We start from the raw sequence: 15,459 nt of genomic DNA, 5'->3' as shown, positions 1-15,459 counted from the left end.
AGATAAATAACAGCAAATGGGAATAAAAATAAACAATTCTCTGTGAAGAACAAGCCAATTAAAAGGTAGTGAGTTCCCAAGGACAAAGCCAGAATTCAACAGCATTCCACAGCTATCATTTTCAAGTACCATCACCCGTAATCATAATCCTTAGTGAGATGGTGCTAGGAGAAAAATAATTTACCTTACACTTAATCTGTATATTTTGTTTGCACTTACATGGGTACATTTTGTCTCTCCTGATAAAATGTATGCTCCTTGAGGGCAGGGCATATTCCATTTTTGTCTTTGTATCCTTAACATTCAGCACAGTGCCTAGAATGTAGTGGACACAATAAATGCTTGATTGTTGAAAACTGAATAATTGGTGAAAAACTCTCCTTACTGGCCCCTAGGTCATACCATGCCATAACCTCATACCTATCTCCACTTATATTCACCCTAATATAGATAACACTGATCCTTTTCTTAACTCCTTTTTCACTATTCTATATAATCTGACATGATATATTATCTTGTTTTTCACTCTATTTATGCCCTCCTTTAAGCCTCATAGTGGAATGGAGGTGACCCTAAAGCAGGGGTTTGAACCTGCAGTCCACTGTACATGTATAAATGTCAGGGGTCCATGAACCTGGAAAGAAAAAAATCTTTGGTTTCCTTTGTAATCCTACGGTTTTTATTTTATGTACTTAAAAACACTGTTCTGAAAAGGGGTCCACAGACTTCACCAGATTGCCAAAGGAGCTAAAGACAAAAAAAAGGTACTCCTACCCTAAAGATTCTAAAAAGATACATCCGAAGGACATAAAGACTGGAAGTTCCTTTCAAGATAGGCCATCTGACTTTCTATCATGTGAGGACTAGCTTCATTGAAGCTCATCACCAGAAGGCTGAACCTCATGGGATGAGTTTGTTTTGTCATAATAACTCATGGAGGATCATTCATTACATTACAGAGGGGCTGTGGCCTGTGCTAGTGGACGAAGCACCCAAGATGAAAAAAAAACAGAGACCTTCTAAGTACTGAAATATGTCTTTCTGTTTAATCAATTCAAGTGTATAAGTCTTCCTCAAAAATCTGCAAACCCCTTGAGGGTAAGAGTTATTTCTTATGTTTCCCTCTGTAACCCCAAGTGTTTAATGATGTGTTAGGTACATAGTGGTCCTTCAGTGAGAGCTGTTGGATAGACAATTAGTACCAGGCAACACAATGATGAACTAGAGACACAATGGACCCATATTACTTGATAGAATTTAGGGGAGATGAAGCAAATGGTGAATGTCCAGCTACAAGAACATGATATGCTGCTCTTGACAAGAATAAGTTACCAAATTCTTGTTAAGTACAAGGTCTAGATAAGACCATTAACCCATTCACACAACTTCTTTCATAGGATTATAGATTTACAGCTGGAAGGGACCTCAAAGATCATCTTGTCGGACCCTTTGTTTTATAGGGAAGGAGGCTGATTGAGGCCTAGAGCAGATGATTTGCTCAGGGGCACAAAAGTGGTTGGCAGGGCCAGAATCTGAACCCAATCTTCTGAATCTAGATCCATTGCTCTTTCCATGGTTCCACTAGACACTGGCTTAAATGGTCACCAAACATCCAAACGACTCCATTGAGCTGGTGTAAATTGTTTCTTAGAGTATGTAAAATGTGTCAATATACTATTATATTACTGTAGGTTGTTAAACCAAAATAAATTACTGCTACCAAAAAGAATGAAGCCAGTTAAGTTTGCTGAATGGAGGAGACTGCCATCTGCTGGGAAGAGATATGAAATGGTCTAAGAATTTCTGTCAGGCAGAAACACAAAAGGTCTTCAGACAAAAGCAAATGCAGGCTAGGCGTCTGAATAAGCTGGAGGCAAAGTATAAAAGCCAACTTGAAAAATAAATTTAAAAGCACCATACCGGTATTGAATATACATATTACCTAAAGTCATTTTAATTGTGCCAAGAAAAAAATACATGCATATATATTTATATATAAATGTAACATATACACATATAATGTTTAAAATATATAAAGAGAGGGCTAAAAGTATTTTTAATTACTTGAATTTCTCATATTCCTAAATACTACAGCACAAGTCACCAGAATCAAATTATCAGTAGCACTTCCAGTACAATACCACATACACTTTTCTGGCAGTCTGAACTTGCTAAGCCATCTAAAATGTGGGCATTATAGTTCATTGTTATGGAAATAGGCCTGGACTGAGAGTCAGGAAACTTAGGACGCAGCCCCAGACTTACCACTAACTGACCCTCACTTTGTGACCTTAGACAAACCTCTTTCATCTATGTCTCATGATTTCCTCATTTGCAAAATAAAGAAGTTGAACTAAATGATCTGCAAAGTTCCTTCTACCCCCAAATATTATCAGCATCTATATAACAGAAATTCAAAATTAAAACATGAAGTCTTTTCAATAAATATTGTCCCACTATGAAAAAAAGAATATACCAAAATATAGTAAATATGTCCTTCTTGAATAACTTATTGGAATGGGCCAAAATTCCATTAAAAAATAAAACTTCTGGGGCAGCTAGGTGGCTCAGAGGATAAAGCACTGGCTCTGGAGTCAGGAGGGGACCTGAGTTCAAATCCAGTCTCAGACAGTTACTTAGCTGTGTGACCCTGGGCAAGTCACTTAATCCCAATCACCTTGCAAAATACATACATACATACATAAACAAATAAATAAATAAAGTTTCTATTAAATACAATACTTACCTTTCTAAAAAAGTGTATACTCAAGGTTTCAAGGAGCAAGCAATAATATCAAAATAACAATCTGATTCTTCAAAAAGAATCAAGTCATTTTAAGAGTTTAGTCATCAAAGAAGAACTAACTAGTTTAAAGATATTAAATAGAGGGTGGGAATGTATAACAGTGAGTCTCTCCAGGCCTCAAAAATCACTTATTATTTTTAATAAAAATTCTTTAATTTTGCTGAAGACCCAAAACACTTTCATGTTACAAAATCCCAGTAGTGTTAACTAGCCAGAATATCTTACAAAGCCATGTGAAAGAGCAAAAAAGTGGCGAATAAGTTATAATGTGGACAAGTCTAATATACAACAAAGTCATACTTGTTGATAATCCAAATTTTATGTTGGTTCATGGGCTCCTGGCCACTGGCTATTACCTAGAGACCTGGGAATCAACATAAAAGGTTTCCTGAACAACTCAAATATACTGCTGTAGCCAAAAGGCCCAACAGAGTGTTTGACACCATAAGCAATGAAATAAAACAAATTACATTCTTACAAAATCTATGTTATAACTTTACATGGAATACCCTGTATAGATCTGGTTCCTCCATCTCAGAAAGACATAATGGACCCAGAAAAGATCCACCGAAAATAAATTAGTATGATATAGTCAAAAGAGCACTGAATTTGTAATCAAGAAACCTGGGTTCAAATTCTGACACTACTTGATTCAATATTCAACATAAAATTATTAAGTGCCTACTATGAAAGGCGTTATATTAGGTGTGAGGTACAGGTATTTATAAAGATAAATAAATACATGACAATTTGAGTAAGGAAAGAGCACTAACAATTAAAGGGATCAGTAAAGGTTTCTCATGTGAAGTGGAACATGGGTTAAGCCTTGATAGAAACTAAAGACTCTAAGTAGATGAGGAAGGAAGGACTTATATTCCCAGGTATATGGGGCAGATAGCTTTGGTAAAAGCTTGGGGAATAGAGATGCAATATCACGTTCAGGGAAAAAGCACACAGATCAAGTGAGTAAAGGGAAGAAATGTGAAATAATTCTGGAAAGGTAGAATGGAGCCAGACTGCAAAAGGCTTTAAATACCAAGCTGAGAAATTTCCATATTATCCCACAGGCAATGGAGAGTCATGGATAAATTACAAGTATGTGAGAAAACAGTCAGACTTATACTTTAAGGAGGTTGCTTTGGCAGCTATGGAGAGAAAGTACTGACTGAAAAGGGAAGAAATCAACAGCAAAAAGGCCAATTAGAATGGGACAGATTTGGGAGATATTTGGAGACTGAACTGACAAGATCTGACAATGGACTGAATATGGGGGAGAGGAGTCCTTGCCCTTAAGGACAAGAGAAACAATATGTACCCACAAAAACATATACAAAATATATACACAGTAGTTTTGTAAGATAGGGTGCTAGTAGCTGAAGGCATGGGGGAGTGGAGTCCAGGAAAGCCTTCTTATAAAAAAAGATAGGACATGGACAATGATTAGGCAAAGGTGTGATTAAACCAGCAAAAGAAAAACCAGGATCATATAAACCAAGGGAAGAGAAAGTGTCCAGGAGTGAGGTCAAACAGTGTCAAAAGCAACAGAGAGGTCAAGTAGGATGGGGGCTAAGAAAAAGCCACCAAGTTTCACAATTAACAGGTACCTGGTAACCTTGAAAAGAACAGATTCAGTCAAATTATGGGATTTGAAGCTAAAATGCAAAAGATAAAAAAATGAACTAGAGGTAAGTCGATGGAGGTAAGGATTGTATATTCCACCTTCTAGGCCTTGGTCTGCCCATCTCTAAGAGGAAAGAATTGGACTAGATAATCTCTAAATCTACCTCCCTTTGCTACAAAGAGGTAAAGGAGGAGAAATAAGAAATATTTTGTCTATGGTCACAGCTTTCCATAATTCTTTCACTTCTGGGTTTCCAAATATCTTTCCCTGGAAATATTTGAAATCTATTCTCCCAAAATCTTGGGTGTATGTCAGATCATGCCGAGCTTTTCTCTCCTCTATTACCAATTCTAGGACAGGAGGTCCTTTTCTTTCTGCACACGCGCACACAAAAAAAAATTGTATTTTGCACCCTCCAAGTTATATTTAATAGGGAATTCTGGAAGAAATTAGAGGTAAGGTGTAGAACAACATGAGGAAAGAGTTATGGGGTGGGAGACACAGAAGGTAGTGGTAGCTGTACTCCAATTAGTTTTTATACTGAAAATGTTTTTCTTCTCATTGAGAAGACCTGTATAGATGAGCTTCTCTGTCGTTGCATAAAGGTCATGGATAGCAAAGCAGCAGAAGTCTTTAAATTAGTCCTTCTTTTCCTGGTCAACTATCCTAGGAATATGTATACTGGCTTTGTGGTTGGACACACCAGCAGAGAACTAAATGATGTTGGATGTCTCATGGAAAATTGTTAGGTGATGGCCATGTTGCAGGCCAGAGGGTCCCTGAATTTATTGTTTTTAAAAAAATAATTTGTAAATTGTTTTTAGTAGAATTAGTTTCCTTTGTAATCTTATATATTTTATTTTATGCATTTAAAAATATTATTCTAAGAAGGGATCCTTTGGTTTGAACAGATTCCACCAAAAGAGGAGGAAAGCTAAACCCAGTCTGATTTTGCACCCACAATTTTGGTAAAATTAAGTTTGAAGAACATCCATATGATGTCACAGCTTAAAACACTATATATTAACTTAAAATACTGTATATAAGGGAAGTCAACATGAGAAGGATAGAATGTTCTCAATAATGAAATTTTGACAACATAGAAACAAGTCATTCTAGGAAGTAAGAAAAGGAAGTGCTGTCTGTATAAACATACACAGGGAACTCATCAACCAATTTGCCCAAGAATAGTGTGTGAAGGAACTGGGAACAGTCAGCCTGAAGAAAAGACATAGGTAAATATTTTAGCTGTCTTCAATACCAGCAGGGCTATGTGAAAGAACAAATAGGTTTGCTTTATTTGGCTCCAGAAGACAGAAGTAGGAACAATAAGTAGAAACTGTAGAGAGGTAAATTTTGGCTCTATACATGGCAATTAGATCTGACTCAGAGTGGAATGGACTGTTTTGGGACATACTGGAGTCCCAAAAACCAGAAGTTTTCAGGCAGAGGGTGCCTCTGGGATCCAGCAGAGGGGACTTCTTTCAGGTATATATGGGACTACATGGCCTCTGAGGTACCTTCCAATTAATATACCAAGACTTCACATTAAAAAAATGATGATGATTCTGTTAAGCATTCCTCATGTGTCACTGGGTCACAGACCAGGAACTATTTTTTTTACCGTGTGGAAGTCTATGTATATTATGGGCTAAATACAAAGAAATCTTCTCATGAAAGCTAACTTTGCAAACCCATATCGTTACTACTATTATGAGCATATCATTACCAAATAAGGATTACTGTGTTGGAGAGACCCTGGGTTTAATTCGGTATGGCAAATATTATAATTCCAGGACAAAATGAAACAAAAACAAGCCACAGAACTTCTGAATCTCATAGAAAATTTGAGAGAAAAAAAAATTTATATATTTGGATTTTATATATCACATATTTATTAAAAAATTTTATTTCAGTATAGAAAAGAACAACTTTAGGATCACAGACGATAGTATTTTAATTTTGGAACAAGTATTTTAGTTTATCTAGTCTAAAGCTCCTCATTTTCTTTATAAGAAAGCTGAAGGCTATGGAGTTGTGACTCACTTAAGGGCATAGCAAGTAAATAAGAGCTCAAAGACTTGAACCTAGGTCCTCTGATCCCAGATTCAGTGTTACTTCCACTGTAACTCATTAACTCTAGCCAACAGCTAGTTACAGTTAACATTGCAACTCTTAGACAAAAAAGTGCAGTCATCAAAACCTACAATGTACTACATAACACAGGAATAGACAAAATGAACTCACAAGTTCTTCTATCATAAACACATAAAACTAACACCTGTACAGAACAGACAAAGTGACTTCTTTCTGAACTGGAACTGTGGGCATGCTGATTCTTGACCTCAGACTAGTCAGGCATATTTTCACTCAGAGCAGGTTTCCCATGTCCTCACTTTTCCACTAGAAAAAGACTTTATTTTTTTCTTTACTGTCAAGAGTTAAAAACACTAAACTTAGTCTAAACCTGAGTATACCTTAAGACGTCACGCAGACACAAAGAAAATAAACATTAATTTGAACACCATATTCAAATACAATTGCAATAAACCTCACATACATCTATACCACAATCCAAAACTATGAGATATCTATGACTATGCATCAATTTTAATATTAAGAATGCCTCTAAGATCTGATTTTTAAATTTGTAATCCTCATGACTCTTAAGTTACAAGTAGAAATGAAACCAATAATGAAATAGGTTAAACTTAATTTGCAACTAAAACACCAAGAAACAAATGCCAATAAAGAAAAGAATAAAGAAAACTTTAGTCATCATTCAACTACCACCTTATAGGGAAAAGTCACTTTTAGAAATTAATAATGTGCCATGTCCTAAAAGTTAGTAAAAGCACATAATCCAAGTCAGGGTGCATGAGGAATTCTTCTGCTTTATTTCTAATACTAGAATTTGAGAACTCTTAGAGGAAACACACCAGCTGAACCAAGTGCTCTGAAAGGCAATGAGGAAGGATGACATCTCTAAGAAGGCCAGGCCCTAAATAAGATCAATTGGAAAAAAATGTGGAACATCAGCAGAGCATACTTTAGAGGAAGTAGAAAGTGGTACAATTAAACACACTTCTGACTCATGATGGAAAATGCTATCCACCTCCAAAGAAAGAACTGATGGAGTCTAAATGGAGATCAAAGCATACTATTTTCACTTTATTTTTTTCGTGGTTTTTTCCCTTCGCAAACCATAATTTTTTTGCAAACCGTTTCTTCTTCCACAACATGACTAATATGGAAATGTGTTTTACATGATTGCACATATATGACCTATATTAGTTGCTAACAATCTCAGAGACAGGGGAGGGAAGAGAGAAAGGAAGAAAACTTGGAACTCAAAATTTTATTAAAATTGAATGTCAAAAATCATCTTTACATGTAATTGGAAAAAATAAAATATGATTTAAGTAATGTGTATGCGTGTGTTTGTGGAGTACTGAAAACTTACAGTTCTCAGCCTGAGATCCAGGAATAACACAACACATAATACCTCCAAACAAGTAACAGAAAGACCATTCCAAACCATCTCTCCAGATGTACACAGGATCACACACAAGCTAGCAGCAGCCACTTATAAAGGCACAGAAAGCTTAGAATACTATATTCCAGAGGGCAAAAGATACATAGGCTTATAGCCAAGAACACCCTACCCAGCAAAACTGAGTATAATCATACAAAGGGAAAATTGGACCTTTAATTAGAAGACTTCCAATCCTTCCTAATGAAAAGTGCAGAGCTGTGTAGACATAGGAGGGAAGAAAAACATAAAAAGCTCAACATGAATACTCCATCATAAGGGACTAAGCAAAGAAAAACTGCTAACATTAAAATTATGGGGATATGATTCATGTGTTCTCTCTGAAAAAACCTAGGAATGGTTGTTATATGTTTGTGATCACAGAAGAATGGGAAGAGAGGAGAAAAGTAATATACTAGGGGAAGAAGGGAAAGGAAGCTTAGGGAAAATTATCCCATGTAATCTCAGTGCACAAGTAGATATTTATACAGACAAGGAGGAGGAGGATGTGGGGACAGGAGCAGCTGACACTTGAACCTCACTCTTATTTGACCTGGCCAAAGGAAGAAAGAACACACACACACACACACACACACACACACACACACACACGATTTTAGAAATGATGAAGGGCATAGTTTCAGAGAAACCTGGGAAGACTTGGGTGAACTGATGCAGAATACAGTGAACAGAACCAGGAGAACAATTTATACAATGAAAAAAACATGACAAACAACTTTAAAAGAATTAGGTACTATGATCAGTGTAATGACAAACCATGATTCCAGAGGATTTATGATGAAGCAAGCTATCCACCTCATAATGGAGTGGTGAATGACTCAGAGGGCAGAAGAGACATAATTTTTAGAATATGACCAATGCAAAAATTTGTTTTTTGTACGTTTGTAATATGTGTTTGGTTTTCTTTCATTCTCAATTTGTGAGGAAGAATTGGAGAAGTTGGAGGAAGAAGAGAGATAAAGTGGATTTTTACTGATTAAAAATACATATACATACATATGTGCATATATTTTTTAATAAATTCCTACACAGCTCAGAAAAGTAGGAATAGAGTATTACATGTCTTTTTTTTAACTGAAGTCTGTCATGATACATAAAATTAATTACCTTAAAAATAAAGTGAACCAAGCCTTCTTCTAAAGCACAAATTAACTAAAACACTCCATTCCCCCAAATCTTTGGTGATAGAAATCTTTCTAATTTGTATTTTTCATTATTATCACTACCGTCAATTTAAAGGACACAACCCACTTTCCAATTCACATTGGATAAATCAACTGCAGTTATTTACCAGGGAATGCAGAGTATATTTCATTAGAGTGTGAATGTTTGTTGGGAATGTTGTATTGTAACAAACTAAAATATCACAAAGTTTTAAAAAGTAAAACGCATTCATCTTCCTAACTTAAGTACATAAAACATTATTTCTTTGGTAATTTAGGATCTTGTAGAACCTTAGTTAAAATTTTTAACACAATTTCCACAGCACTAAGAGATTTCTAAAGATTATCATACAGTCAACACAACCTTTCAGTGCCCCTAAGAAATTTTCTAAGAGGAAGCTGCAGAGAATTTGCTCATTTGCATTGATGAAGGAAAACTCCTCTTTGGTGTTTCTAACCCTGAAGTCACAGATTCCCTCAAAAAACATAAACCCACAAAAAAAACCCTGAAAATAGAGCATCAAAAGACCCTTTCACCTCAAAGAATCTATAACTATGACTGGTCTTACTATTGCTATAAGAAGGTATGGAAAACTTGTATTGGTTTTAGGGCATGTTCTAGAAGTTTAGTATATTTTATCCTTGTTTTTACTGAAGTTAGATTTTTTAAAAATGTATCTTATTTATGCCCTTTTTCTTTACATCACAGTCATTTTCCATCCACCCTCCAGAATGAACCCTCTTTTGTGACAAAGAAAAACAATTTTTAAAAAGAATCTGATTGAATGATCATACCTGAAAATCTATACAACATTCTATCCTAGTAGCCCTGAGCCTCATAAATTTTTCTTCTTAATTTGTCATTCAAGTAAATAAAAAAAAATTCAGTTAACTGAGGATTCCTGTTAGATGAGTTCTGGTAAGCCACATAGATTTAAGAACCTTGCTCTCATATGAACTGTACATATCTGAGTACAGTACCTTTACATTTGCCTGAAGGCAAAAATCTCCCTAATTTATTAAATTCTTTTAAAATTTCAACTTTATATAAGACAAAGAGAAAACTTGATCAGAATTTACACTGTAAAATGTTTTAATGCTTATCCAAAGCTAGAAATTATGCTTGTTGAATTAAATTAGAAGTCCAAATATTTTGAGGGCCATCTTTCTGACTCAATTTTGAAAAGTTTAAAAATGCCTCATACTCCTTGTTCCAGAAAGAAATTGATTTTATATCTCCTTTCTTCAGCTAAACATTGACTGGGGAATGCAAAAGCAATTTTTTTTCAGGTCTAGGTCAGCCCAGAGGACCAATGAGTCTCCTTCCAACTCTGAAATTCTGTGACCTTTCTTTATATGAAAATGCACCTTTTATCTGGAGTTTTCACATATTACCTATCTTTCTAGAGACAAGTAGTGATGCAGTCTATTTTATAAACTAGGGGCATACTAGTTAACTATTATATTAGATAAAGGGATTTCAGTGCTGACAGGGAACCTAAAGGGTAACTAATGTCCTCATTTTACAGAGAGAAGATTTAATGTGCCAAACACTTATTAACCTATTAGCAATATCTGTCCATTTAGAAGTTGTATGTTTCTGGACATTTGCTCAGCAAAGACTCAAGGCAAAGACAGAAGGCAAAGTTACCCAAGAGGAGTGTTCCTTCATCTGGTGTTGGTTGCTGTGAGGGCCATTGGCATGGCCCCGCCAAAAGCAGTTTTGGCAGAGCTGGTAGTTGTGGCACTGCTGGCATCTATATCGGAAACCCATCATACTCTCACACCGGCAATATGAACACTCCACAGGATGGAAGACTTGAAGAAGGGAAGTAAAAAAGGGTGGGGAGAGAAGTGGAGTAGGGGAAAGAAAAGAGAAAAACATTCTTTATTTAAGTGAATGAAATCAGAACGAAAGAGTTGAAACTAACAAAAGAAATCAATGATTGAATCTAAAATAGAACTGAAAGCCAGCTATGTTGTTCCCTGTCGTCTTTCCCCTCTAAAACACCTTTTTTTAATATTAAATGATTTAGTCAAAATAGTATTAGTACATTTGTACATAAAACATGTTAAATTTTTAAAATACATTTCAAATTATATCTTAAATGAAAACAAAATTGGGCACCCAAAAGCATCTTCATTTTTATAATAATAATTGTCATTGTTATTATACCTAGGGCAGAGGTGGGGAACCTTCAGCCTTGAGGCCACATGCAGCCTTCTAGATCTTTAAGTGTGGCCTTTTGACTGAATCCAAATTTTATAGAACAAATAAAATTTAGATTCAATCAAAAGGCTGCACTTAAGAATCTAGAAGGCTACATCTGGCCTCAAGGCGACCCTCCCTGATCTAGGGGTCTATAAAGCTAGAAATGGCCCAGGCCTCTCTAGATCTCTGAAAGTCCTTGAGTAAACAATTTCTAAAAATCAAAACATAAATCTTTAGTGGTGAATGAAGAATGGAATTTGGGAGTCAAGAGCCCCTAAGCACTAATTACTGCTTCACAAGTTAGTACCTGTGCAACTTTAGGCAAGTGACTTAATCTCTCTTTATCTCACTAATTTTCCCCACCTATAAAACAGAAGCCCCTCTTTTCTCCATAACACTTGATTGTTGGGAGCTGTCTATAGTGTAAAATACAAAATATTATTTTCAAAAGAAATCATATTCACATAGGCAGGAAAAAAAAGGCCAAAACTACTGCCGCTACTCAAATATCAAGAAATAGGGTACTTTAACTTCTCAAAGGCATGAAATTACATTTTCTGGCTTGTTCACCTTCTCTGTAAAATAATCTTAACCTACGTTTCAATCAAGAGTCTCAATTTTGTGCTTAGCTTTTAACAAAGAACACTGCATATTCAATTGTTAGCATTCAAAATTGTGAACAGAATTAAAGCTAACGTACAAAAATTAAAATGTTCCTTACTTTTCAATACTCCTTAAAAATCCACATTCATAAATTCATAACTCATAAATTCAAGTTCAGAGCCAAGGCATATTTCTGTGGTCAGGAAAATATAAGAAGCTAATTCAATTTTACGACATATGATTATATCTAACTTTGGGTGAGTGATTTATACCTGATTCTTCTACTACATTTGATGAAATTATAGATTCATAAAACGTTTTCTTTCTTTAGGCTAAAACTTAGGTCTCAGAAAGCTAGAATAACATAGAAGAGAGCAATGGAAAAGATGAAAGGAATAAATAAGATTGCACTTTTAAATTTACTGTTGCTGTCTAGGAATATCCCAACTATGACCGAGGAAAAGTGAGCAGCTCTATACAAAGGAAGATTGGGAACACCTATACTACAAGTAGTTTGCAAATGAAAATTATATTCATGACCAAAACCAAGAAAAATATTCTGCACCAACAAGTGGGCAATTACAGGGAGGTTTGGAGGGTGGGATTCTGCTGCCACTTGTTACTTTCTCCCCACATCATGGGGCACAGAAATATAGGAACAGGGCACCTTCCACAGTATAGTGCCTATTCAGTAAGATTGCTCCAGTCTAGACCTCCAGGGGTTCTAAAAGATTCATGTACTTTACTGGTGTCCCCCCTCAGCTTTCTCTCAAACTGGGATATGTTTCAGGTGCCATTAATTCATTGGGTGGTGAGTTCACATCATAATATGCAATACATACCTGCATACTAAGCTATACTTCACTATGACACAAGGTTCTGATTCAATATTTAACTGTTAATATAATTTTTTTTCCTGTTAGATCATATCTCTAAGTACACACAATGGAAGACAACAGGAAAGTACAATTTGTTATACAACCATGAGCTTTGCAAACTTTTTCAAGAATATATCTCATATGCAAATCAAAGCTGAACAGAATTATAATTCAATCTAATCTCCACATGTTTAGAATTTAGATTCTCTCTAGGAAAACTAGTTTCTAAAAGAATAGAGCAGGTGGGGGCAGCTAGGTAGTGCAGTAGATAGAGCACCAGCCCTGGAGTCAGGAGGACTTGAGTTCAAATCTGGCCTCAGACAAAATAACAGTCACTAGCTGTGCGACTCCGTGCAAGCCACTTAACCGTAATTGGCTCACCAATAAAAAAAAATAAAAAAAAAGAACAGAGCAGGTGAGGGAAATTACAAAATGTTAAGAGTTCAATACATTGTTAGTGGAGCTGTGAATTGGTCCAACCCTAGAGAAAGCAATTTTTAATTACACACAGAGTAACTAAAATATCTGTGTAATAATAATGATAACAATAACATTTACATAGTGCCTACTATGTGCCAAAGACAATGATAAGCACTTTACAAATATTATCTCACTGATTACATCCTTTAACCCAGAGCTTACAATGTTAGGCATATGTTCCAAGAAGGTTAGCAAAACAATAAAGTTCTCCCTTATACACAAAAAAATTTATAGCAGCACTATTTGTGAAAGCAAAGAACTGGAAACAAAGTAAAGGCTCATTGGTGGGTAATGGTTAAACAAATTGTAGACCATAAAAGTAATAAAATGTTATTACTAAGCTGTAAGAAATTGTTAATACAAATACTACAAAGAAATATGGAAAGTCTTCTATGAACTGCCTCAAAGTGAAGTTATCAAAAGCAGGAAAACAATACACAATGATCACAATAATGTAAATGTAAAGAACAACAACAAAATAATTGAAAGGTAGTACTATGAAATTATAATGACCAGACTTGGCCCCAAATAAGAGACATGAAAATAAATCTCCCCTCACTTCTTTGTAGAGGTGGAAGACCATTGACAGGGGACATTGTGAAACACTGCATATAACATCCAATTTTTAGCTTTGCTGAACTTTCTTCTTCTTCTTTTAAAATTCTTTATAATGTGATTTGAAGGAAGGGATACTGTGAAAAATTTATATTATTATGTAATAGATTTAGAGCTGGAAGAGACCTCTGAAAACACAAAATGTAACTCTCATTTTACAAATAAAAAGGCTGAGGAACCAAGAGATGGAGTGATTTACCCAGAGTTGCAGAGTTAATAAACTTCTGAGGTGGGATTTGAACCCTAGACTTCCTGCATTCTATTCACTACTCTGAGATCTTAAAACACTAAGAGTTAGCATGTTTTGGGAATTGTTTCACATAATAGAAAAACTTTTAAGTACTTAGATAAATGCTAATGTATTTAGTAGGCAATACATGGAATCCCTGTCTGTGGTTTCCTACCATTCTTTATCCCTAAGATTAGAGTTGTAAAAATGACTCAAGGGAATCTAAAAAAAATAATTAAGAGATATTCTAAGACATCATAAAACAAAGTGCTAAAGCTTAATAAAAATGCTGCGATTTGTTTGTGTTTACCTAGGAACACTGAAAGCAGAATGACTTGATTAAAATATTTTTCCCTGTAACTGAATTGGATATGAGACAAATGACAAATTCTGAAGACTTTAAAAGAGGTATTGCCGAGGGCAGAAATTAATAAGTTAGTACATTGTCATGAAACCAACTTAAATCTGTACAAAATATTCAAAGAGTTTAATCTGTTTAAAAGATTCAAGGATTCTAAGTTTTGAAAAGCTCATCATTTCTAGCTGCAACACTTGGGAAAGCAAAGTAATACTGTGTACAAAGCAAGCTACACCTAGCCCTAATTAAGAAGCTAAACTGTTAGTTTACTAGTTTAAGCTTTAGCACTTTGTTTTATGATGTCTTAGAATATCTCTTAATTATTTTTTTTAAATTCCCTTGAGTCATTTTTACAACTCTAATCTTAGGGATAAAGAATGGTAGGAAACCACAGGTAGGGATTCCATTTATTGCCTACTAAATACATTAGCATTTATCTAAGTACTTAAAAAGAGAGAAAAGATTTCTATCTCTCTAGTGGGAAAAAAAAAACAGAGAAGGAGGCTTCCATGTTTTTCAATGGCAAGAGGAATGGAAGTAATAGTGGGGGCAAAAAGCAAGGTAGAGAAGACAAAGGCCTTCCTTTGATTTAGGCCTAACGTCCTAGCTAAGGAAATAACTACCACTTGCTAGATCTGAGAAAAGGCATAATGGACCTTTGAGGAATAAACTCAAAGACTGAAGATAAATCGCTGGAAAAGACTTCTGATTCCAACCTAAGAATAAAAGTGATTGACAAAAGAAAAGTCAGTGACTGGTTAAAAAAAAAATTAAATATCAACAGTACCAAATTGTCCTTGAGGCACTTATATCTTTAAAAATTCTCTGCAAAGCAATTAAATGTTTGTATATTTGATTTTAAGTTCAACTGCTTTAAGGAAGAAAGGCATCCCAGACATCAAAAACAAGTGGAAAATCCATGGATAAATCAAGTGGGCTCA

The 15,459-nt window shown here is 35.2% G+C and overlaps 1 protein-coding gene across 12 annotated transcripts in view; it reads right to left on the bottom strand.

The window, feature by feature from the left end:
• The window catches only part of DTNB (dystrobrevin beta), a 307,191-nt gene that overhangs the window by 199,814 nt on the left and 91,918 nt on the right, over positions 1-15,459 (bottom strand). For all 12 annotated transcript variants that reach the window (XR_002323946.2, XR_002323947.2, XR_002323948.2 and 9 more), the window contains one exon: positions 10,795-10,961. Coding sequence is in view for 9 of the 12 variants with exons in the window: in XM_020983941.2 (XP_020839600.1) it covers positions 10,795-10,961 (167 nt within the window). In the remaining 3 variants the exon portion in view is untranslated. The remainder of the gene's footprint in view (positions 1-10,794; positions 10,962-15,459) is intronic.

This window comes from Phascolarctos cinereus, unplaced genomic scaffold (assembly GCF_003287225.1).
Source record: "Phascolarctos cinereus isolate Bilbo 61053 unplaced genomic scaffold, phaCin_HiC Scaffold_2;HRSCAF=192, whole genome shotgun sequence".
NCBI lineage: Eukaryota > Metazoa > Chordata > Mammalia > Diprotodontia > Phascolarctidae > Phascolarctos > Phascolarctos cinereus.
This window is presented reverse-complemented; position numbering and strand designations above follow the sequence as displayed.